Source organism: Serinus canaria, chromosome 7, assembly GCF_022539315.1.
Source record: "Serinus canaria isolate serCan28SL12 chromosome 7, serCan2020, whole genome shotgun sequence".
NCBI lineage: Eukaryota > Metazoa > Chordata > Aves > Passeriformes > Fringillidae > Serinus > Serinus canaria.
In genome coordinates, this window is record NC_066321.1 from 1 (window position 1) to 26,122 (window position 26,122).

Genomic DNA, 26,122 nt, shown 5'->3' on the forward strand with positions numbered 1-26,122 from the left:
TTGCAATGAAGCTCGACAGGGCTGTAGAACACTGAACACTCATATCACTTCAACCGCATTTGTACATGGAGCTCGTTACGTCGCTCACTTTAGTGAAATGGTGTCATTTTTGTTACAAAGACTGAGAAAAAATTTTTTAAAATATCCTTCAAGTCATCAATTTATTAGGGTATCAGAACCCATGCTTGTAACCCTAAATGTATTGAGTGCATATAAAATACTGACTGCTTCACTGTACGACATTTTATTAAGCGGTACCATCTAGCCCAGCAAGTATTGAACATTTATTATAAACTTCCATTCACCTTCCTCAGAAATGAGTTAGAAATATCTTCACATATGCCTGGACCTTCACTTTTCATATGAATGTCCCGGAGCTGTATTTCAACTAATTACTGAATAATACTTATAAGCGTTGACACCAAATGCCTAAAGTTACCAGAATGGGCACAGAAATATGCTATTTCCTTAGCATTCAATTTTCTTTCAAGTCTTAGAGATGACAGGCCAACTCATGTAATGCTAGCAAAGTTAACTCTACAAATCATGAGTTCATTTCAGCTGGTAAGGCACATCCTTTCATCTGCACAAGTTAGTTTTACATACTGCAACAATAAACTAAACTCATGGCATTTCAACATACTGCACTCTTTGCCGATACATTGTTACTGAGGTAATTACAAAACTAACACATATCTGTAGGACATACAATTCCAATACAGTATAAGAATTTATTGTACCACCATTTATAGAAAGCATTTCAATCCAAAATGGTCAGAACAATCTTAAATATCTGGATAAGAATTTAGAAACATTAGTGAAGATATCCCACAGATTCCAGCTTTCTATGTTTTTAAGTGCAAGTTCTGGTAGATATCCACATTTAAATGAAATGGACAATACCAGTAGAGATGCATACCTCTTTCGTCTTTATTTATAAAGAAGTGACAACACTAGAAAACACATTGATAACCGGTGCTTTGAACAGTGAGGGTGGGATCTAAAAAAAGTCTGATTAAACTAAACAACCAGAGGTCTTTGTCAAGTTGCATATCTGCCAGGAATGCTGAAATGCAAGAGTTTACACCTGCGATATTCCATAATGGAACAGCCACATGATATCAAATATAATCTCAGATTTCCAAACTGGTACATAAAAAAGCCATCACCAAGTATTAAAAGACCACTGCAAGTTCTTATTGCTTTTTGAGTTAAATAATAGTCTTCAAATAAGCCTAAACCCAAACAATCTCCACGGTATCTTGCTTATCCTCCTGTTCATTCATTAACAATGGAAGCAATCAGTTATATGATGCAGCAAAAGAGGCATTTAAGAACACCCAAACAAAACCTATTTAAGTACATGGGCATCCCCACCCTCCCCCTGAAACCCCCTATAACCACTTAGTGCCAGTACAGGAGCAAAACTTGGTAAGACAAAGCCAGAAGTCTGACTACAGTAAGAAGAAAACACAAAGGGAGATAGAGCTTCCTTAAATATTCAGAATCTGATGTCTTCCAAAACAAAGCACAACATCCTCATAATTTAAAAAGGGAAGTTGCTTTCTATGTATCTAATCCGCACACATGCTGAGTAGTTCTCAAGTCTACTGAGCTCCACTGTGCAGCAGTTGATTTTGAATTCAACAATGCTTCAAAAACTACAGTAATATTCAATGCGCATTTTACTAAGGAGAGGAATAAAACAAATGCATGTTGATATTCTTGCCAGTTCAGCATTTCTGCAGCAATTCTGTTTGTTTCTTGCAGTATGAAAGTTCTACCAGCATCAGTCTTCAGAGTCATCTTCAGAAGCTGTTGGAACAACACAGCGTAATCAGAAGCCTTGACAAAAATGTGTGAAATTAAAGCACTTTAGGATGAGTAGAGGAAATAAAGGTGATTTTATAATATTAAATAGCAGACTGCAATACCCACCCAAACCCTGAGTAATCACATAACTTAATTCTTAAATGCATCTCATATCCTAAAAATGCAACATTTTCAAATCAAAACTCAACCGAACATACAATATGCTGTGTCCTCCTAGTCTCCTTCCTCAAAATAAGAGGGAGAAAACTTAATTATGCCAGAGATTCAACTTTTATGTAGTGGTTAGCTTGGCTAATTCCAGCAGTAGTCAGAGGAAGATATACTCAATCCATGACAGGAGCACCCAACATAAGTTAATACTAAGTTCACAATCTGGATACTAAAATACCTAGAATGATCCAGCAGTCTAAAAAGGCTCTTACATTATATACATATATACATATATATATATATATATATATATATATATATATATATATATCTTAATGCAAGGCCTACTTGGAAGAAGCTCTGCTCTCCACTCCTGTCCTTTCAGCATATGCAAGATGAACACAAAGCCCACGTGTGCACAGGATTTTGTTGTTGCAAGGTGAGTCAAAAGACAAATACACACTTGTCAACTATGGTAGAAAAGTCTGTATACACATCTACATTAGGTTTGTAAAATGTTAGCTTCTTTGTAACAGGAATTTAATATGTCCTCTTAAGCCAGCTCTGCAGGCAAGAAAGTATTTATACTGGAGTAACTTGTTCCATCCCTGAACACAGAAAGAAAAGTCTGACTTCTTGCTTCTTCAGTTCTTAGAAGCGAAATGTTAACTGAAGCGCATCAATAAAAAATCTATAACTCAGTATTCCTCACCTGCAAGTTAAAGGATGAATCAAATCTAGAACTGAACTAAGGAGTTAAATGACACTCATTAATTTTTCCTCTAGTAAGGATGCACATAACTTAGGAAAGAATTCATAACTCAAGTCCACCTTTGACTGCTCCGAATGCAGAAATAATCACCTTGAACCAGAACTCCCTTTTTCATTCACACACACACTCTCTTTATAGTATTCCAAATGCATCCTGTGTACTGAAAACCCATATGAAGTTGACAGACACATGCACACTAGGAAAAAAAGGGTAGACCAACTACCCTTCTACTGCCTATTCAACATGCTCAGAAATAGATCCAGGGTATATTTACCAGAAATTTAGATGTATCAGAATATAGTTTTGAATTTAAACACACTAAAAAAAAGCCATTAGACGAAAAGCAGGCTAATCCTTTAGTTTGCCAAAATTGGCAACCTTTAGACTTCATTCAAGAGGTCTGATAGATCTGATCAAGGAACCCACACAACCAAAAAGCTTGTATGAATGGAAAAAACAAAGGGGAGAAGAGGGCAAGAAAAAGGGAAGAAAATTGGCAATACAAGTGTCTAATTTAAATGCAGTAAAATTCAACTCTAAATGTTTCCTTCATATTATTTTCTTTCCTACTTTGTAAAAGGCAGCAACCTGAAGGTCACCATTTATCCTGTAATTATGAATTACCAGAACTGCAATAACCAAACTGTAACTACTAAGGAATTTTGTTATCGATTGCAGATAACACTTCTGTGGTCTAAACAACTCTGTGCTGTTGGGAAGTTAATCATTGGAGAAGTAAAATCGATTCCCCCTCAAATAATTCTACTGATGATGGAAAAAGCACTGCTGAGTAAGGTTTTCAGTAATTATGTTCAGTATTATGAATCTTGGCAAGGAGGATTGTACTCATTAGCTTTGAGTTGATCTAATGGGAGGGGAGGAAAAGAGGGGAAGCACCTACTTTCAATATCTTCCATATGTGCCTGAAGAGTTCTTGCAAGGTTAATAAACTAGAAACAAGGCAGAGAGAAAGTAGTTTAAAAGTTGCAAAGTTATCTGCAGAAATTTGCAACAAGTTAGCAAATTTTTCTTCACTTTTTACATCCCAAAGCTTCATGACAGATCTTGGTTACCTAACCCATTTGCCCAACTTACAAAAAACAATGCAAAATTTAACATAAATCCCCCACACTAGACTTCAAATTGCTATTGCACAGTTATTTCAGCTGCAAAATGTTTGTGGTAGCAACTTGTGATATCATCTTCATGTTCTACAGTTTGTAGAACACATCAATTTTGAAAGCGGCAAACATAAACCAGTGTCAGTTCAGTGAAAACCATTCCTAGAAACTGTGATGCAGAAAAACAATCACAGTAAGGACTTGCATTAGTTAAATCCATTTCATTTAATTCATGACTAATATGACAAAACAGAACCCTTAGAATGAATGTGGTTCAGGAAAAATGCATAAATACAATTAAGTTCTTGTTTATAAATAAAATCTTAAGAGCATGATTACTATTGGGCAACCATGGTGGTTTGATGTAAGAAACACATGGCATCAAAACCCAAAGCCAAAATTCCTACAATTAAAAAGTCTCAGCCAAGTGATTTTCTTTTGTCACTGCCAATCTGCATCACTGCTTCAGTTAAAAGCCCAGATACTGAGACATACTGAGACACAGCAGATAACAAGAGTTTCCACAGCTTACTCATATGCTTGATATAAAATACTAGCATTGGTGCTCTCACTGGTTTAAAATGCAGTGTCACACACAGAAGTATGTAATGCCTCCTCCGATGGAAAACCAGTAAAAACATCTTCTGCGATACACTCAAGCTAAGAATCCATGCTGGATGCTGACTACAATTATATCATGTGTCTTTTGTATCTCTGCACTTGGAGCACAGAAACTGGAGCACGGAATACAAGCTCTACATTGGAGCTGTACAGAAAAGAGGAGCACTGCTCTAATACATTAAAAGATTAGGTAGAGCACAGTCCTGCCTCTCCCAAAGATCTACTACCTTCTAGCAGTCAACCATTTCCATATGCACTGGAAAAGGTTAATACTGTCACTCCTTTGTATGTAAGAAAAAAAACTAAAAATAACCAGCTTTTCAGGAGCTCAGTTTACTAAGAGCAATGATTAATTATCTAGTATTGAATAAACATGTAGCAAACAGGATTTATGAGTGAATCACTGTGCAGAAAGAACTCTGTATGCTCATCTCTTACTGGTTAAAGGTGTACTTAACACATCCCTAAGCCAGATCTTTCAAGTGATGAGAATGCAGTCAAACGCAACTAATAAAGAGTTTTGGACTAATACCAGAGAACTCACGCTACAGCTATAGACTGTTGCAGAATGTTAATATTCAAGTACACATTTAGGTGTACTCTGGCAGACAAGCACTAGTCTAGTGCACTAGACAAACACAAGTTCTAGACCTTTGCAATATAGACTTGTATAATGAGAAAAATTAAACAAATCAGGTAGTCCAGCATTCTTAACTGCATGTTTGGCACAGAGAGAGATTAGCCTTCCAGTTTTGCATAAATCCACAATAATCACAACAACATGTATGCTAACTGTATGCTGTGTGCTAACTAATGAATTACCAACAACTTTGACAGAAAGTATTCCGAAGCAGAGTACCTGCAATTATGTAGTACCTTCAGCTTCCAATCAAACACGGCACACTGACAAGCACAGCCCATTTTAAACCTAAATTTGTTTTAAAAGCGTGTTTCTTGGGTATCTAGCTCAAGGTCACTCAGGGTAACAATCTGCTTCCAAGTTCTCTGTATGAGTAATTCCTGCCAGAAAATCACTGCATACTTACTCTGACACGTGTGCTGGCCTCATTTGCAGTTCCTAACATATCAGAAAAGCGCTGCTCGCATAAATGTAACAACACTACAAGGTAGAGACCAGAGCTGATAAATTCATAGTCTGCCTTAAAGGAGATCAAAAGAAACATTCAGAATGTCAGTAATGTCTGTATAAATAATTCAAGAAGAACAATTAGATTTTAATGAAATTATTACAGATTTATCTCTAGTTGTTCCAAAAGAATTAGGAAAATGTAATACTAAAAATTTAAGTTGCTGAAAAGCTATTTTACTTCTGGTTCTTCCCATCCACCCCAAATCTAACATGTTATCCTTGAAGATAAACAGAGTTCTACAAATTAAATCTCTGTCAGCCTGATTAGTTCAGAGAAAAGAATGTGCGAATCAGAGTATTATATCACTTGGGGAAATGAAACCAGTATTGCTGTTTCTTCTCCGTGGTCCCAAGGCTTTACAGAAAGCCAAAATAAAGGAATACATTTTAGGAATGTTATGATGCTATAAATATTTGAGAAATTCCTTACCTGCTAAAGGATAAGAGAAAAATTTTAAAAATGCTACTGCTGAACAGATAATTTAGTCAATTCTTTAGGAAAAAAAATTGAAAGTTCTTATTTCTATTAAGGTGCAGTGACATCAACCAATAAGCAGTAGCAATAAAACAAGATGTCTTGAGATAGACTTTTCAGAGACTTCCCCAACTGATAGGAATTCAAGTACTAGAGTACTTGAACTTACTTTAAATAATAAAAAAATTAAAGACTGATGTTTTACCCAAAAATTGATGTCACTTGGCATGGATTCTTACAACTTGGTATTTTCTTTAAACATCTGAGGTAGGCTAATAGCATTAGTCTTCATATATCATCAGATTACAACCCAGAGAGTAGGGAAAACCCCTCTGAATAAAGTTCATTAAAAACACCAGCTTTGTGTTATTTACTCTTTTTTAAATATTACACAATCCAGTAGGTCTAAGATATTCTATTTTAAATAACAAGAGTAATACCAATGGGCCTTTGATTATTTTTAAGTTAGGACATTTTTTGAAAGAGCAGTTAGAAACTGCTAGGACAGAGGTTAATTTCTACCACTCTAATGAAATAAAAGAAATTTGTAATTGTATGTTTAAAACAACTGCTAAACTGTGTTCAAAACCAACTAAAAGCGACAACGCCTGATTGTAAAATTCAATATACTCATGCTAGAATTCACACTGCACCTATGTGGCAGACACTGGATTACAAAGCTAGATGACAGATACGCAATTAAGGAAAGAGATATATTACACTTACTGAAAGCTCAGCTGTAGGAAGCGTAGCAGGAAGGTAGTGGTAGTTGGAATATTGAGGAGAAAAATCTGTTTCACATTAACATTACTTTATATGCATAACAGCCCTTCTGAAATGGAGATGCATTTGGCTTCTCTAAAGACTGCCCTCCCAGCACTAAAGCAACACTTACCAAATAAGGTAAAATATACTAACTTGTTCATTTGCATGTGCCCTATAAAGTTCATGAATGTCAAAGTCTTCCAGATTGAGATGCAACTTCTCTTTGCACAATTCACAAGTTGTCACTGCTTCCAAAGAAGAACCTGGTGGGGTGGTGGGCAAGGGGAAAACTCAGTGTCAAGTTTCAACAATCTATAACATACGACACACTCTTATAAACATTAAAAAGTCTACATAATTTTTTACTTTATTTTGCACAGCAAGGTTAGAAGAAAAGCAAGCCTCTAATGTAATGACATCTGCTACTGTCAGAATTTAAACCTTGTAGAATGTTTATTCTCTATCCAGCTGCACCTATTTTGCCTCACATTCACTCAGGGCATTAATATGCCTCTTCCTGCAAGTATGGCATAAAATCACTTCTTGGGCTTTCTGAATTTTAAAGTAAGAACAAATAAACCACAACAAAGTTATTGTTAAGTAACATTTTGTCTTAAGTGCCAGTTTTAAAACAGACTCCTCCATAAGCAACAACATGAACAAAGCAAGTTGATAGTGGACTTATGTCTTCATATATAGCTAAATAATTCAAATTATTTTTCTTCTACAGGCTGAGGCTTCTAAAACATCCCTTTGCTGATGTGTATCCTCTGGTGCTGAGTAAAAAAGTCAGATACTAGCACCTTCCTTTGGTATGAAGTATTTCATGTCTTTTATCAAGCCACCTACTTTTAAGAATACTGCAGGTAACAGTTACTAACCAGTCAATCAATCTGTTACAAAATATTTCTACAGCATGCAATATCTGAAGTGTTTCTAAAAGAATTATATATGCACTTTTAAGTAATTTTTGAACAAGCATTTTTAAAGTGCCTTGAATGGGAGTTAGTATCTCTAAGAAAAAATTAACATACTGTAGTTACAATTCAAAATAACTTCTGGATTTTCAAATTCCTATCACTGCTAACAGTTAGCTCAGCTACAGAAGTCTTGGAAAAAAGCACAACCATTTCCATAAGGAAGGGTGGGGAACAAATGCCACCCAAAGTGGTACCACTGAAGCAGCAGAGTAATTCTAAAGCTACGCTTCTGCAATGCTATCTTTCATCCAACATCTTAGTAGACAACCCCAAAAAATGCAACTCTCTGAACAAGAAATACAGTTCTTGAAACTACTCACATGAGAGGCTGCACAGAACACAAAAAGCCTGGAAGTGCCACACTACTGTTTGTCCCCACTGCTTGCTTTTCAACTAAATACCCCAGTAAGTGCAATCCTTCCAGTAAGCCTCCCTGTATAACTGGAAGTCTACCTTGGTCTAGAGTTTGCTTTACCTGAATTTATCTTCGACTGCAGCCATTTTTTCATGCACTCCTGATGAACATACCGCAGGCTTCCAGTGCATTTGCATGGCTCTATTAAAAGGTTGTCAGAACTTGCAGAGGACATCTGACAGATTCTGCATAAGTCACCCTCTTCATCTTCAGAATCTTCTAAAAGCAGGCTGAATAGGATGGAATACCAACAAATGCTGTGACATTCCAGGTAGGACTTTTTATAATGAGAATTCCACTTTTCAAACTGTCCTCAAACCCATGAGAATTAAAACAAGTTTCTTTAAAGACAAAAGCGAGAACACAACTGAGTTGTCACCTCCTCTAAAGGAAAGTTTCCTTTTAAAATCATGACTGCAGAAAGCCCTCTCAGGTTAGAACAGGTACATTTTACTGTTGCAAAAGAACATACTAACTTACCTTTCTTTAATTTTCTGGAGTCTTTCCGGATCTCTTGAAGGTGGTATTTTAGACTTGCCACTTTCTTGTCCATCAGACTGATTCCAGCCAGAGGGAATAATATCTACAGTTATCATAAGATTGTCAGACAGACTGCTTCCTAATGTTGGAGGCACTGCAAAGCGAAAGAGAGAAGCAGGCAGAATTCCTGAACGTCTTCCACTGGAGCCTGAATCCGGTGGGGAGGCAGTAGCTGTAGAAATAACAGATACTGCAGGCGTTGGTCTGCTAACAGAAGCCCGAGGAGGGCTATCTGATGCTTCAAGAGAGGTCTCCTCACCTGACTCTCTCCTTCTAAAGACATGCTGTGATCTAGCAGTTGTATCAGGGGTAGAGATCCTTGCAGATTCATCTCGTCCTTCTCTTCTTCTTCTGGAAAAGAGAGGCGTACATCTGTTCCTCAAAGAGGATGACAACCAGGATCCTGTGCTCCTACTTTCAGTGTCTGGTCTGTAACTTTCCCCATCAGAATCAGAGTTGCGGTTCTGTGAAACTCCTGATAAACCCCATCTTCGTCCAAGAAAACTGAACCCCTGAGAAGCTTCGGATGACTGAAGTCCTGGAACCTCCGGAGCTGCAGCTCCATTACTACTTGACAGAGCAGTAGCTTGAACTCTTGGGACCACTGTTGACTCTTCAGGGCCTAACGATCTTGTATGCAATGGGTCTTGGCTAGACCTTCGAGAGAAAAACGTAGATGACATACTAGATGCTAAACGAGACAGCAGCTGTCTGGTTGTGCGCCTCCCTTCACTGTCAGCTCCAGACTCATTGAATGACCTCTGAGAGGATAAAATCCTTTCGGAACCACTTGAGGAGGGGGGTTCATCTCTAATGGCAGTAAGAGAAAATGCTGGCTGCACACTCCTCTGGGGAGATTCCAATTCATTTCTCCTTTGTCTTGAAGAATAGCTGGATCTTGAAGAGCTAATGTTAGAGTCTCTGTTGAAAAAAGATGGCTGATGATCAGAAGGCAACTGGCGGTTCATGGGTGCATTCAGCCTCAAAGTGCTTAATGAGTTTTCTTTTGGTCTTGCTCCCTCTGCGTATGAAGAGGCAGGCCTGTCTTGAAGATCTGTTGCAGAAAAGCAGAGGAAAATACTGTGACGATGTGTTTGTGCACATCAGGAAACATTCAAGGTTAGGTTCAACAGGGCTCTAGGCAATCTGTACTAAATGAAGATGTCCCTGCTCACTGCAGGGGGATTGGACTAGGGGACTTTAACGGTCCCTTCCAACTCAAACCATTCTATCATTCTAACAAGCACATCTTCTGTAAATGCTGAGTAGCTCAACACACTGAGAACTCCACTGCAGACGAACCGTTGTTCACATGAAGCAGCTGAGGTGGCTAGTCTCCTTCCTCAAACAGCTGCACTGGGTGGTTGTGGGTGGGAAAAGGGGGAAGAAGAAACAAGCATGGAGAGATGAAGGTAGGAAACAGAAGCTCTCTATGTAGTCTCAATTTAAAAACTTTCATCTTTGCAGTTTTGGTGACTTTCTTTTAACGGGTTCTGCCTTGCAATCACAATTTACTGCTTGAGATGAGCTTTATTTACCTGGCAGATTCCAGCTAACAAAACATCTGCACAGATGCCAATCATCTACCATATGCTTTTGATTACACATTGGGGAACACAGCTGGGAGTTTTTTAATAGCACTTAATACCAGCACTACTGCTAGAAATGCAGCATAGACAGTCCAAAGCAAGGCTGCTCCCCGGTCCTTTTTTTCCATTAGGCTCTACCAAGTAGAGTAGCTGAACTGTCCACTTATTAAAAAGTGCTAGGAGTATGATGACATCAAAATATACTCTTCTGTCAAGGCAAGACTCCAGGACAAATTCTGAAAGTAGTTTTTAGCTTTTCTGTTTATCTTCTATACTTAAAAATGTGGCATTTTCTTTAACTTCTTTATTACAAAATACAACTAATGCATCTGCAAGAGGTTGCAGATCAAGACTAACGGTGAGCTTCCCCTGAGACAGTTTTAGAAGGTCACAGCACTCTGAACAGAAAGTGAAAATTACAGTGCTGAAGTCCTTACTAGTCCTAGCCATTGCCACGAGACAAACCTCTCAGCTCATGTCAAGTGCGCGTTTATTCATTTTTATTTTCAGTGGTAGAGCAGTTTTCCCTAAGAACCATTTGAGAACCCAAATAAAAAGAGATAATAGAGATAATATGCACCTTTAAGAAAAAACTTTCCTGGGTCAAATCAACATTATTTCTCTTGCCATAACTAAATACAAAGAGATTTTAAGACAAATAAAAAACGAGCTTTACTTTACTTTAGGCGACCATCAACACCACAATGCATCTACAAGCTAGACCATTCATATATCCTTCGATGGTTTGGTCAACGCATGGAAAGTGGCCAACTAACTTTATTTAAAAGGACACTTTAAAATCTATTTTATGTTCATGTTTTGAATAAAAAATTAAAAACACATGCCCAGTGAAGTTTTGGATGCTCCATCCCTGGAAGTGTTCAAGACCACATTGGAGGAGGCTTTAAACAAGCTGGGACAGTGGAAAATGTCCCTGCCTACGGCAGGTGGTGGAACAAAAGGTGCCTTCCAAACCAAATCATTCTGTGATCCTATGAACATGTTAAGAAACTAAAAGCCATACAAACTGCAGGTTTATGAGCTTTCAGTTACAGGAAACATACATGTTGAAGGTGAAAAGTCACTGTTTCCGTAGCTGGGATCCAGCAGGTTATTAACAGACAGATCTGTTCTTCTTTCTAACTGCGTTCGCTCTCTCACCAGATCAGTTCCAAGGGAGCCAAGCATTACGGACGAAGATCTAGGAATCCTACTGCATCTCCAGGAGGAATCTAGAAAGAAAAAGTAAATAAATCCCCTGTTTTTGTAATAATCTAAAAATCCATTAAAACTGGCATTTACACAGACATTTTCGCTATTCATATCAAGGGCAAGTTTACCACTAGGCTGACCAAGGACCCAGCTGCCAACATAAAGGTAAGTGCACTCTGCTGATGCAGCCACTTACTTCATCTTGCAGAAAGTTGGTTCTGAAAGCTACATCAAACAAAAAGAAGTAATACTTTTGTGAAGAGTCAGACCCATTAACACTCTTACAGGACAGAAGAGGGAGACAAGTAGCATCTTGCCTCCTAATGGTAGCTAGTTTTTAAAAAGGTTTCACATTATAGCAAAAGAGCAGCTTGAGACTTAGCAAATGCTGCCATTCTACTTGAAACTACTTAAATGAAATTTCATTTCTCATAAAAACAGCTGATGAAGCTTAAATGCAGTTTAGACACAACTTTAAGAACAATGACTAGCACTGTCCTTGTTCATATTACAGAACAAAACACTTCAGCGTAAAAATGGATCTTGTTTTTTATTAATAGCTCCAACAACTGCATAGCAAGCTGTATATACATCAGCTGGGGACAAAACTCTAGTTCCAAAAGAGTCTTCTTCAATGGCTCTGAAAAATTCACCTTGATATCACTTCATTGCTAACTTAGAAAAAGAAATTTAATCACTCATTAGTCGGCAGTGTGACAACCAACCTATGTAGAAATGGAAAGATAAACAGTCCTACACCATAATGAGAAATGTTAATGGTTGTTGTCTTATTAACAGAGTAAGAAAGTATCAATAATACTGAGGTTTGAGCAAGATTTTAGTAATTTTTATTTGGATGTCAATGCGATTTCATAAGGGGTTACTAAAAAAACCATTAATCCATACTCACAAGGGTAATCTGAATTAATTTAATGATCTGTATCAAAATGGTTTAGAAATATTTTCAGTGTAAGGTTTTGACTGTTACTTCCTGAGCTTTAGACTTATGTTGGCATATTGCATAAATTCTGTCTATCCAAGTTTCAAGAAATTACCCACAGCTTCAATGAAAATCTCATGTTTTCCTGAAAGAGCTCTTAGTGCAGAATGTTTCTTTAGCCAGGACCTAGAAAATGACTTCAGGCCCTGCTAAAAAAGGAACACTTTCTACCCCAACCCCTAACAACAGTGCTCTAACCAGCAATGACACTGTGCTTGAACTATTGCTAAGTATGGTAAAGATTTCCTTTCTGCTGTCCCTGGCACACAATGATGTATCAACACCATTTGCCTCATGAAATAAGAGCAGCTGCACTCATTCTTTTCTTGAAATCTTAACCAATGAAGGTATGTTTGAGCCATAAAGCTCAGCCTGACCACAAATGGAATAGGTACAGGTAATAATTCTGAAATGATATGAGTACAACTGGACTTTCAAAAGACCATGTAAATGGCATACTCGGAACTTTGGACACTGTTATCATTGTCAACATACTTTTCAGACAGGCATAAATTTTCATTAATTAAGAAAGATATAAGCATAATATTTGAAGTCTTACTACTCAGACAATTTTGATGTAACTCAGCTCAAGCAATCAACCACTCACCTGAAAAGGCAGCCAAGCCATTACTTCTCACAGAAGAGGTAGATGTACAAGATAGTTTAGGTCTCTTTGAGTCACTATCTTGCTGCTGGCTATGCAGTCTTGGATATGCTCCCTGAGTTCTCTCAGACTCACCATAACACCCAGATGTGAAATGAGAGGAAGATGTAGACTGAAATAACATGAAAAAATAAATTACATAGTACATCAGATGCGCTTACACTGCACAAAAAGTGTAAATAATGTCAAACTCACAAACACTGCAAAGAATAATTTTAGATACAAAACCTTTCCTTTAAAAATAAAGTAGGAATTATGCTTGTGCTCTTGATTAGTATTTCTAGGTTTACTCAATACAGTCCTATCAACAAAAGTCAGTTTCTATAACATTCAACATTTTATTTCTTTTCCAGATAGACGTGGCTTACAACAAAAAATTATTGCAAAAAAGGGGGGGAAATTATATTCCTTATCCTGTAAGATGCTATAAATACAATCAAATATAGCTTTACAGATCCCCAAGGGACCACATTTTGCTGTCAAGAAATGGCCAAAACTGAAGACCTACATTATTTTATTTAACAGTTTAACTAAGCCAACTTATTTTTTATCAGCCTAAAACATAATTAGCTAAGAAGTGAGCTTCAGGAAAATTGTCTGAAACAAGTATATTTTGCTTACAATAGCTCAAGTGCAACTGAAGGATTTCAGAGTAAAGAACAGGTACAAAGCAATTTTTGCAGTGTACAGCACTGAAATAAAACAGCTTTCAAAAACTAGCACTATAGGACCTAGAAAAAAAAGTCTGGAATAGCCCACAAAGCTGTTTATCTGGTTACTTACAGTTAAGGCATTCATTTTCTATTTTAAATACTTCGAGTTTATTTTTTTCATATAAAAAAGAAAAAGTTAAGCTCAATCAAAAAGCTGAATTGGGCTGTTTGTCTTCCCAGAAACTATCCACAACCAAGATCCTTTAAAGCTCAACCAAATTAGAGTGCATTATATCTGTGGTTTATTTCTACTTAGTTATGGTTTGTACTAAGTTTAAGCCACAACTTCTTACTCTTTCACACCAAAAAGCCTCTTAAGTAGTTCCCTCATCTCATCTTAAAAAAACAGAGAAACAAACCAACATTCAGAAACCAAGTACAAAGCCAGAATACTTTCCCTTATTAATCTTCTATTTAACATATCACTTATTTTTTAATCATTTACTACTTGATATGTGGAATTTTCAGAGTGTCTTCTGCAAGGTTCACTTGCATTAGAATTTAAGAGAATAATTAACCTTAATGGGGAAAAAAAGGGTTTTCACCTTGAAAATCATAGCACTAATTTAACTAGATATGTAGATCACTTAGAAGCACAGATTCCATTTGCATTGAAACTATAGGTAGGTATCTACCATGACCTCCCCTGAAGGCCAACACGTGCACACTAGTCCCTCCCTCCTCACCCTCCAATATATCAGTGTCTCCACCTTCGACTCACCTAAGAAAACCAACACCTCTTTAATGATGCGAGCCCAAACATCTTTCCCTTTGAGAGTGAGTAGAATTTTAATTTCACTATCGTCCCGCCAAACTTGTTCACAGTTTTTTGCTTTTCCTATCTTAATATTTCTACCGCACTTTAAAGTGTTTTACTGTCACTCTACAATGCATAAGCATGTCACAAGCAAACCACTTTATTCTTGGAGTTACCAAGGCACATTCTAAAACCCAGTTAAGGGCCTGAGTCTTGAATCTCATTCTTTTGCTTGTAAGTAAGAACAATCAGACTATAAACTACACCTCACAATTAAATTTCCTACAGTAGGTCTCCATACCCATGAACTTCACGTTAACTCAAAAAGCTAGTACCACCCAAGAAACACTCCACTGGAAATACCTAAGGGAACAAGTGTAAGTAATATGAACTCTGCCATCCACTGGACTATAACATGTCTGAGATTCTAATCACCCCCTCCTTTTTTCTTTTTAAATGGCCTTTACAGAGTTACTGACTTTAAATGTATTTCTTAACTCTTAGTAAAACTAATATACATCACTATTTTCATCCTCTGAATGTTTTTAAACGCTGCTATCTTCTACCTTTTGCTCCATCTTGAATTAGTAAGATCTACTTATCTAAATATGTTACAGAGAACCCCTGCTGGCAGCTTTTCAGATTGGGAAGACTAAAATAAAACCCTGGGTTTTCAATATTTTTTCCCCAATTGTCACACATTAACAGCTCTCACCAATCTGCTTCTGCTTCCCAAAAACCTTCCAGAATGAGGGTGATCAAGTGTCCCTGAGTAGCGAGTTGGAGACGACGCTGTAAGCTTCCAAGGAGTTTCACGGGTGTCCCTTTCTCCAATTCTCCAGTCTCTACTGGAGCTATTCAATACACTGGATTCCTGAAAAACAACGTGATTAACATATGCATCTTGTAACTCAAAAATAACTCAGTATCTGGTCTGAGTATTGAAAATACAGGGAAGTGGATGCAGTAACAAATCTAGGAACATTTAATAAGAAACCTTGAGGGATAGTCAAGAAATGAAACAGGCTTAGAGACAACCACTGGCAAAAGGAAAGTTTTGTTATTCTTTTTTTTTAAGTACTTTTTAGCAGCTCCTTCATCTGTCCTCTGTTTTGAACTAGGACAATAAAAAGTCAAAATCTAAGGCTTTTGAGGCATTGGCCTGAGTTAGGTACTGCAGCAACAGGGCAGAATTAAGGGCCTAATTTTTAAGTGTTATGCAAAAAACCCCACAGGTGTAGAAGGGGTCTCTATAACAACAAAAGCACCTCTTTGGCCACTAAAACAAGCTGAATTTCAATTAATAGATTATAATTGAGGAAAGAGACTGCAGTTTAATTTGCTCCCTATAATAATCATGGAGATTAGCAAAATTAATAGAAATAACAGAAATGCAACCATTTTATTAACACTAAGCAGCATTTTTGAGTGATTATTTGTCCATTCTCTTTCTATGAACTATGAGTACTACAAACAGTAGCTGCTGTCACCATTTCTTAAAAGCAACAACAAAGCATTCAAAGCCAAACCAAAACAATACAAAAATCTCAGTTTGTTTTCTTCCTTCATTTCAGCTTCAGACTATTTAAAATCCCTTGTCAGAACTTAACAATTAAAGCCCTACCTAAGGTATTCTGGTTATGGTGTCTATTTTCAGTAGCTGAAAAATGTTATCAAGAAAACATTCAAAATAATTTTATAAACTGCTCTTGACCCTATGCTTCCACTGAAAAAAAATAAACTTATAATTCATTTGTCACAGAATGTTTACTATGTTGTATCGTAAAGGATAGGATTTTTTTTCTCATACCATGACATGAGTTTGATTTTTTTTATTTTAAAGTTACCTGGCAACAACACTATATCCCATACATCTGATTAGTTTACAATTAACCTCTTCATTATGCCTCCTCAGATAAGCAGGGGCTAGTACCCAGATCAATCTCAAAAGTGCATGACGTACAAGAATACCACACGTGCATGAAAAAAAAAAAAACACAAAACAACAAACCCACCCAACAGAAACCTTTCTTATTTGTTAGCCCTAATCAAAACCAAATATAAATTTGACTGATCTGTCCCAGAAGTTTTTGAGTTGACTTACAATCAAGTGTTCTCTCTACAGAAATTCTGTATTAAAAATCCAAGTCCTCCTTATACCTAAAGAATTACTGATAGTCCAAGTTTTTCTTCTAAATGACAAATTTTTAATTATTTGTAACTGAACTAGATCTTAAATACTTTATGGTAGGTTTCTGAATGGATTAACAAAGTGAAAACGCCTGTCCTTTGTATTCCTATCTGACTGGACTTAAAACTTTCTTGCTCCAGCCTCTGTAATCTTAACCTGCCAGCAATAAGGCAGTTTGCTCCTTCCAGCTCTGTAAATACCAAAGGTTAGTCAAAAGAGGGAGCTTCCTACAGTTTTATCAGTTTTAAGCACCAGTGTTGTGTAATGAGTTCTCAGACTACCTTCTACAAACCGGGAGTGGAAAAAAGGGATACAACATAATCTTCTACACAAATATTTTCCCTACTGTTTTAACTGGCAAGTGTTACGAGATCATTCCTCAACTCAGAAGCACTTTGCTCAACAAGAAATAGTCAAAAGAATACAGAGTGCAGTGAACACATTGCAGTTCGTGTAATGGATGAAATAATGAAAGATACGTTGTGTCAAAATCTTTTAACAGCACCAGTTCAGCTGAAGACTTCTCATCAATGGCTTTCAGTATATGTACATTGTGTGGACTGCATCCATATATATATCTCTACAAAAGAGTAAGATTGTTCGATTTGTATTTCTGAGCAGCCAGACAGCGAAAAACATGCAGGACTCCAAAATGCAAAAATTATTGACAACTGCTTCCCCTTGTACATTCAGCCCATATACTGTAGCCTATATAATAACAAGCACATGCATGCTGAAGATAACAAAAATGTAACACACATACACTTAACTGTGCTAAAAATAACGTTCTACTACTTGTAAAACTGTTTCTCAAAAAGGCGTTATATAATACAATGTCCCAGATAGCCTGCCAGCAGGGAACAAACTCCTAAGAATTTTTATTTTGTTTAAATATGAACATTTAATCACAGAGTTAAGTTTCTGTAATTTCAAAGACCAATATGGGCTTGCATTTCTGGGCCCGAAACTGAGGTGAGAACTGCTGACAGGAGCAGAAAAAAAAGCACTAAAATAATTGAGCCAAACTGCTATCTGTTGCTTCCAAGTGTCAAAAATAATTTCTACAGTAGTTTTATCTCTGCTTCCCATAATAGCCTCCCAAACTGCAAGTACCTGCACAGCGTGAATACTTCCTCTTGAGTACAGCTCCCCTTCCCCAAAAAAGCAGCTTGGTTAGTGTAAAATGCTGCTTGTGAAATGGCAAAAGACCCTTTTTCAGTCCCGTGTAGTGCACAGAAAGCCCAGCTGTACCAACATACTGACACGACAGGCTAATGTGAGTCTCTGTTGGTTTCAGAGAGTGTGGTTTTTGGTAGCTGCCAAAAACCTTGGGGGCCAGAGAGGTGGCTTCTGTAATTAGCTGCTGGAAGCTTCCACTATGTTTGGCAGAGCAAATCCCTGATGGCTCTGAAGATGGACGGGCTGCTGGTCAAGGCTAGGCCAATTAGAGATGGGGGTAACACCTCTTGTGGTAACACCTCTTGTGATGACAGATTTCAGAAATCAAAACAAAAGGAGGGATGCAGTTTTAATTTCAGCCACGATAGAGTAGAAGGTGAGAACATGTGAGGGAAAACAACACAGCGACACCAAGGCCAGTGGAGAAGGAGGGGGAGGAGGTGCACCAGAACTAAGACTCCTCTGCAGGCTGTGGTGAAGACTATGGTGAGGCAGGTTGTCACCCTGCAGCCCACGGGTCCACTGGGAATGCAGAGACCCACTCGCAGCCAGTGGGGGAAGGTGCTCACACTGGAGCAGGTGAATTCCTGGAGAAGGCTGTGATCCAGTGGGAGATCCGATGGAGAGAGAGGGCACCAGCTCCCAGGCTGCAGCAGCCTGTCCTTGAAGGACTTCATCCTGTGGAAGTGTGACACACGCCACAGTAGTTTTGGGAGGACTGCTGCTCATGATAATGGACCCATGCTGGAGAGGTTCACAGAGAACTGTCTCCCATGGGAGGGACCCCTCGGCCTCACAGGGGAAGGACTCTGGACACTGAGCCAAGAGGAAGAAAACCTTGGGCGAGGAACTGACCAAAATCCCGTCTCCATGCACTGTCAGTGGAAAAGAGGGAGGGGCTGGGAGAAGAACAGGTGTTTTTCAGGGATTATTTTACTTCTCATTATCCTCCCCTGATTTTGTTAGTAATAAATTCACTTTGTACCTTTAAGTTAAGCCCGTTTTGCCCATGGAGTGTTTTCTCACAGTCCTTATCTCAACTCATGAACCCTTCATTAAGTTTTTCCCTCCTCTGCCCAGCTGCAGCAAGGGAGGGTGAGTGAGCAACTGTTGCGGGTGCCTGGCATTTGGCCGGTGTCAAACAGAGTCTAAAGCTCCTCTTCTTACTTTGTCAAAATACAAACACAGGAGGTGCTGCAGAACAGTACAGCCTTGTTAACTGACAATATACTGTTGTCAGTTAACACTTTTTGCATCACCAACACATTAGGTGTAATGCCCTACACACATCAAAGGTCAAACAAAACCCTTACCTCTCCCTCAACAAAAACTCCATTTACCCAGATTTAAGATGGCAGTAGCTCATAAGAAAATAGTTCCATATTATCAGAATGCCCTCTCGTTCATCAAACAGCTGATTTCTAAAGGTGCAGCTACAAACAAGAGCAGGTAAAACCAGAAAATCTAGAACTACCAATTCACTGATTACAGTCACTGACCTGGTTAGTAAATTCTCGCATTTTAGAAATTCTGTTTGTCTAAGTTTTAGGGCTTTTCTTGGTTAAAAAAGATACTTTTAAAATCACTTATACTATATAAAAAGGAAAAAAAATACATTACCTGGTATCCAGAGTCTAATCTCCATGAAGATTCTCTTGTACTATATGCATCAGATAAACTGTTTCCACTTCTAGATCCTACAGGAGAGCTGGAAGCCTGAACAGATATCCTGCGAGGAATTCTTGAGGGTTTTGACTCCATCCTTTGTATCCTGTAGAAGGACATACTGATCATTTTTTTCTCATGGAAGCAGGGAACTCATGCAAAATAGGCACAGGTCCTTCTGGGTGTAACATAAATATGACTCACACATACAAATATTTACACAATGCTTTGGTCTGACTGCATCAGCAAAATGGGAAAACAAATTCTTATCCTAGTTTTTGTAACCTCTTCTTTATATCTCCTCCCATCCCTAATTAGAAAACTACAGTCCCTTTTATGATTTTGTTACGATATATTCTTGCAATTATAAGTGTAAGAGGTAGTCCCTTAAGAACCACACAGTACTCATATTAATGCAAAATGAGTCAGGAACAGATTACTCAGATTTCTCAAATTAATGTATTACATTTTTGCTAATGAACTGCATCTCAACACTTGCAGAAATTATATTCAGACTTATTCCTCAGGGCTGAAATTGTGAAACTTCACCCTTTTTCTGTGAAAAAACACATCTGCAGTCTATCTGCCTTCAACTTCTCCAAAGACAGCTCCCATGGAAGCTAACATAGGCAAAAGAGCACAGGCTATCCCACAAGTGTATTCATAAACTGACGTCTCACTTGCTGAGTGTTTATCTGCCTTTGCTCTTTCTAGGCATTTCAAAAGAAATGCCGGTGCCTTTTCCACATGAGATGCGCTCCTATACTCATCCCTGCCCTCGAAATGGGATCTGACTTAATGTTTGCCTAAAAGTCAAGGCAGCTAGTTTCTTCCTCCTCTGGATAATAGAGACAGAAGCAGACCACAAACATTGGCTCTTAAAAAAAATTAAGGAAACTTCCATTATCCTCAGTGGTGTCGTACACAAAGAATAGCATGACACGTAACAAACAGATGGCAGAGAATCCCACTGATACAGGGTGATTTGCCAAAGAGGTACAGTCTATTTAACCACTTCTAATTCTGGCCTACCCTTCTGAGAACAGGAGTAAACTATATTGATAAAAAAACCCCCTGTCCATCAACAAAGCACATCTTTTTCCCCAATTCAGTCATACTCATCAGTATCATATTCTGCAAAAAAGCTGCTACATCAATCCTGACATACTTAATGTCTGGCTGCAGTTTCAAGGTGAGTCCACATACTCAGCACTTTTAATCTCTGCTCAAGTCATGCTGAACTAAATATTCTACCTGGTAAAAGCCAATTAGTTTGTACAGAACTCCACTGACCTAACAGTATGGACAGCTGCGGTTAGTTTACTTAACCACTGTTCTCATGCATGTTCAGTTGTTAGCTAGCTTTACAAGAGCAGCCAAAATGCTTAATCTTGCAAGTAGGACTCTAAATTATATCAGGTTTAAGTGACTGTTTACCTTTACATACAAAAGAGCTACTGGCCTGTATTACAGAGGACATCTGCTTCTAGACCACATTTCCAACACCAATAAGCTATTTGTGTTTGCCAAAGCCATCACCAGGTAAAAAAGATCTGGTTCAGAATCTAAAACGCTCACTTGCCCAACTTTGCATCAATATACTGAAATAATTAATTAATTTAATTTCCCAGATCCCATTTAAAACCTTTGGTAAATATTCAGCAATTTATGCAATTCTCAGTTTGTAAGCATATCTGTATCAATAACAATGTTCTAAGCAACAGTCCAGAGTTCAAAAAAACCCAGTTAATTGTGGAAGTACAGCACTTCAGTTGGATCATTAGTTCAGTAAAATGTAACAATCATATTTATTCTCAAACTGTAATGATAGTTAATTTATCCTTCAGGGTTATGATGTGCTCTACAAGTTTAGTACTTGAATGAAGCTTCAATGAGTGTAAGAAAGTAACTGTCAAAGCTGGAAACTGTAAAGCTAAAATAATATCACAATAATATAGACTAGTGTGTAGGCTGGACAGAACAGCCGCATGTCTTGATGAGATCTGATACTCAAAGCACTGTTTGTCTGTGTTTTCTCTGATATAAAATACAAGGAACAAACACACAGAATAACAGATCTAATTCTGTACTATTAAGTACTCAACAAAGAGTGCTGGCATTATCTCCTCTACTATGGATCATTCTGTTTCTGAATCACTTTGTTTCAGATAGGTGTGGAACCAGATGAATTAAATAGCATAGATAAAAGTCAGACACAGACACACATGGAAAATGCAAAGGTTCCAGAAGGAATGGAAGTTCCTATTAGTAGGAATTAACGTCCAGATGAGTTAGTGGAGGAGACAGAAGTATAAGACAACTTCCAAGACTAAATTATAAATCATCTAATGCTAATAAAATTGCTTATGCACCATCCACAGAACAGATTAAGAGCATTTACACAGATCACAATGGGATGGAAGACTGGACACCAGAGCCAACTACCTGCAGAAGATGAAATGGAGTCCAAAATTAGCAAATTCCTTCTACAGACACACATAAATAGGCACAAGACTAATTTTCTCCTTCAGTGGTAGCCCCAAGAGGACAGGCAATGTTACTCATCAGCCTAATCTTGTAAATTAGCACAGGTTGTGATTTCAATCACAGTATGTCAGGATAATACTATCTATAGAGTATTTTCTTTCTATAAGTAAAGAAATCTTGCAGAAACTATATCTAAAAAGAGATGTTTAAACCAAGTTAAGGCAGCATGATAGGAAAGGCAAAATTTAACATGTCAGTTTATGTATGCACACTGTGATTCATTTCCTTAATACAACCTTACTTTTTTTCTGCAGTCTTTATTTCAGCCAGGAAATGAGAAGGATCTGCTATAAAGATCAATCAGAGTAACATAAGAATAGGCATTTGATATCTGCCATGTCTGATGTAGAAGTGAAAAGATGCTGAATAAAAGGCCTTATGATCTAGGCAAAGAAATTCTGGTCAAGGATATCAGATTCAACCTTTACCTTTACCTTTCAATAAAGATTTGGTGACATAAAGCATGTTGTTAAGATGAATAATTTTTAAAAACCTGCTGCCCGAGAGGTTTTCAATTTCTGGGCATCCATTATAAAATTTATTTGCAATTCAACTAGGAGAAATCATAGAATAGTTTGAACTGGAAAGGATATTTCAAGGTCATGTAGTCCAACCGCTCTGCAATAAGCAGGGACATTTTCAATGAGATCACATGGCTCAGAGTCCCATCCCATCTGACCTTGCATGTTTCCAGGAACAGAGCATCCACCACCTCTCTGGGCAATCTGTGCCCATGGTTCAATATGCTCATCATAAAAAATGCCTTCCTAAATTTACTCCTTGTCCTGTCACAACAGGCTCTACTAAATGTCTGTCCCCATCTTTCTTACAGACCCTTTTTAAATAGCTGGCTGCAAGGAGGTTTCCCCAGAGGCTTCTCTTCTCCAGGCGAAACAACCCAAATTATTTCAGCCTTTCCTCAGTCTTACCCAGATGGACAGAAATGCAGTTGAAGTCAATGGAGCCATGATGTCCATTTACTAGATAGACAAAACTAGGTCTAGGCATTTCACCTCTAGTGATCAACACGAGTAAGATGTCTTTTGGGTTTTGGAGTTTTTTCCCCAGAGTTCTCCAAATACCATTTTAGGCACTGTACCTTGAAAGCCTGAGATGCAACTGTCTTCATAGGTGGCTTGAATACAAACAAAACATATACAAGTTTTATGCTGATCATGGTAACACAATGAGGAGGTTATAAATAAGGTGAGCATGCTAAGCTATCACAGAGCAATACAACGCTCTCATGCTAAAAAAGAAACCACACTATTAAAGCCACAACAATACTTTCCTGCAAAGGGAATACTGAGCTTGTATACAAAATTTCAGAATGAGAATGGTTCCCTTAAACAGTATCATCATCTTAAGGGTTTTCCTGAAGAAAAACACTCAAAACCTCATTTTGTTTACACAAACAGGAATTCAACAAACCCCAAGTGTTAATTAACATGCTGTAGCAAGTTCTGTAATGACAAATAGATACTTCAATTTACATAGAAGGTAGTGAGACCAAAAAAGACTTAAATTTCTTCTCTGAGCAAACAATAACAATTATCATGGAACCAGAAATTGGGTTGTAGTCTGAACTGATTAAAAAGCCTGTTGTTGCCAAAAAGCAAAGGAACACCTTACTCAAATATCACACCTGATGTGCCATTCATTGTGAACCCTCAACACATCAACCAGCAAAAATGCACTTCTGGCTTCTCCATTATTTTAACACTACTCATACTCATACCCAGCAATAGAAAAATGAGAACATGTACAGCAGGATGAGCAGCACTCTTCTTATCAAAGCAGCATATTTCACCAGCCTATGCCATGTTACACTATGCAGCAATCAAAACCTCATGAAAAAAACTGAAACAATTCTAGAACCTCCTGAAATAAAGGACATATGCAATATCTCTCAAAACTTGGTCAGAAATCAAGTTCTGAAATAAAACTTTTTAGTCACACCTGAGAAACAGATGACCAACTTGAAAAAGGAGGTGGAGCTGCACAGCCTCTTTTGAGCACACAGATCAAATGACCTGCCTTCTTTGATCTGTCATCCCTCCAACAGCATTGTAAAAGATGAACTAGACCTAACACAGCCACGGATAGACATAACAAAGTGATAAAAGATCCAAGAGGTCTTTGAGAGAAAGCAGTGTAATCTCAAAAGACAAAAACAGTTACTATCCTTAACTGTCCATTTTTATACCCCTTCCCAGAAAGGGATTCACAAAACACAGAGGCAAAATATTTCTCTTCTGCCTTGACCCTCTCTATCAATAAAACAGGAGCAATTTCAGGTAATCACGTCTACAAGTAAGTAATGCGTTTGCCAGCTTCCATGATTACTACCAGTTTTAAGCAATCTTGTACCCTCCATCAGAGGGAAGCATAAGCTTCACTGCCTGCTCCTAAATTAATTCTTCTAGCTTGGAACTATGCACTGACACTTCTACCTAAGACTCGAGCTCTCATGTCTACATGTTTTTATGTGGTTTAACATAAAACTATTCGTAAATTTCCTCCCGAGCAACCTCGGGAGAAAACATGCTCACGTGTCTTCCTCGGAGCTTACTCACAATCACGTTTTTATGACAAGCAAGACAGAGCTCACGAGTCTTTTCTCTCAGACTCTGCAATTCTTCGCTACGGCTATTTTCTCAATCGTCAATGTAGTAAAATTGACAAATAACTCGGGAGCCTCTCTGGAACCTCTCAGGAGCAAGAATATTTACAAATGTCGATGGTTGCCCACGCTGCCACGGCTGGTGCCCTAAGGCTGGCTGTTCTCGCAGCCAGCAGGTGCTCTGCAGAGCCGCCGAGTGCACCTCACCTCCCCCGCCAGGCCCTGGGAAGCGGCTCGCACGACTCGGGCCTGGCCGGGGCCCGCGGCCGCACCCGGTTCCGCTACTCGGGCAGCATCTGGCCCCAACGGCCAGGCAGAGGCCGCGAGGAGGGCGGAGAGGAACAGGGGTCACCAGGTGTCACACAGCCTTGCTACGAGAGCGGGCGCGGTGCCGAGGGGCCGTTGACGGCGATGGCGGAGAGAAGGGCGGGTGGGCCGGTCCCAGCAAGGCACAAAATGGTTTCCCCGGCTCTAGCGTGAGGCCGCCAGGGCGGGCGGGGCCCCGCAGCAGGAGCGGGCCAAGCCGCAGGCGGGCCCACCGCGGGCGGTCTGTACTCACCGTAACGGCCAGGCCGCCGCGCAGGCTGGGCCGGGCCGGGCCGAGCCGCCCGCTCGCGCCGCTCCCGCAACACAATGGCGGCGGCGCGAGACCGCCCGGCTGCCCGGAGCGAACACTCCCAGCTCCCGCGAGAACTGCGGCCGCGCGGGCCGGTCCCGCGGAAGGGGCGCGGCGGGGGCGGAGCCCTGAGCGGAGCCTGAGTGCGGGCGGAGCTGCGGCCGTCGGAGAGCGCGGGCGGGAGTTGGAAAACCTTTCTGGGAGCGGTAGGATTCCCTTTAGTGCGTCCAGCAGCATCTCCAGAGACATCCGAATCGTCTTCCACGTTCAGCCTGAAAACTGCAACACGCTCTTTGAGTTTTCTGTCTGTGTCACATTCTCTTCCTTGCCTGAGCCCTGTAAATTAATTCCCCTGTCTCTCGTCAGCGGATACACCTGGCTGTCCGTGAAAGACGCGGTGGGATGGGGATGTTGGACAGAGCCCTCTCAACGGCAAAGCAACAGAATTGCCATTCATTTTAACTGCATTGAGGCCACAGTTTTGTCCTCTAGAAAGTAACAGACATTGGCAGCCATTTTTACTTGAAGGGGAGATGTTGCCTGA

At 39.0% G+C, this 26,122-nt stretch overlaps 1 protein-coding gene across 7 annotated transcripts; it reads right to left on the minus strand.

Moving 5' to 3' along the window:
• Positions 1 to 912: 912 nt before the first annotated feature.
• Positions 913 to 25,662, minus strand: MARCHF7 (membrane associated ring-CH-type finger 7). 7 transcript variants are annotated; one of them, XM_030240574.2, is made up of 11 exons: positions 25,522 to 25,662; positions 19,748 to 19,898; positions 15,473 to 15,631; positions 13,231 to 13,399; positions 11,476 to 11,643; positions 9,082 to 9,876; positions 8,763 to 8,916; positions 8,343 to 8,512; positions 7,041 to 7,150; positions 5,544 to 5,657; positions 913 to 1,815 (listed from the first exon to the last, which is right to left on the minus strand). In XM_030240574.2, the coding sequence occupies exons 2-11, from the start codon at positions 19,886 to 19,888 to the stop codon at positions 1,567 to 1,569; spliced, it is 2,229 nt and encodes a 742-aa protein (XP_030096434.1). In that variant the 5' UTR covers positions 19,889 to 19,898; positions 25,522 to 25,662; the 3' UTR covers positions 913 to 1,566. The 7 variants fall into 7 exon arrangements, 5 of the variants coding, with proteins under 5 accessions (XP_030096434.1, XP_030096427.1, XP_030096426.1 ...); XM_030240567.2 differs by having other exon boundaries at positions 8,763 to 8,994; XM_030240581.2 differs by adding an exon at positions 3,657 to 3,705 and having other exon boundaries at positions 1,643 to 1,815; positions 8,763 to 9,876.
• Between the last annotated feature and the right edge of the window lie 460 nt (positions 25,663 to 26,122).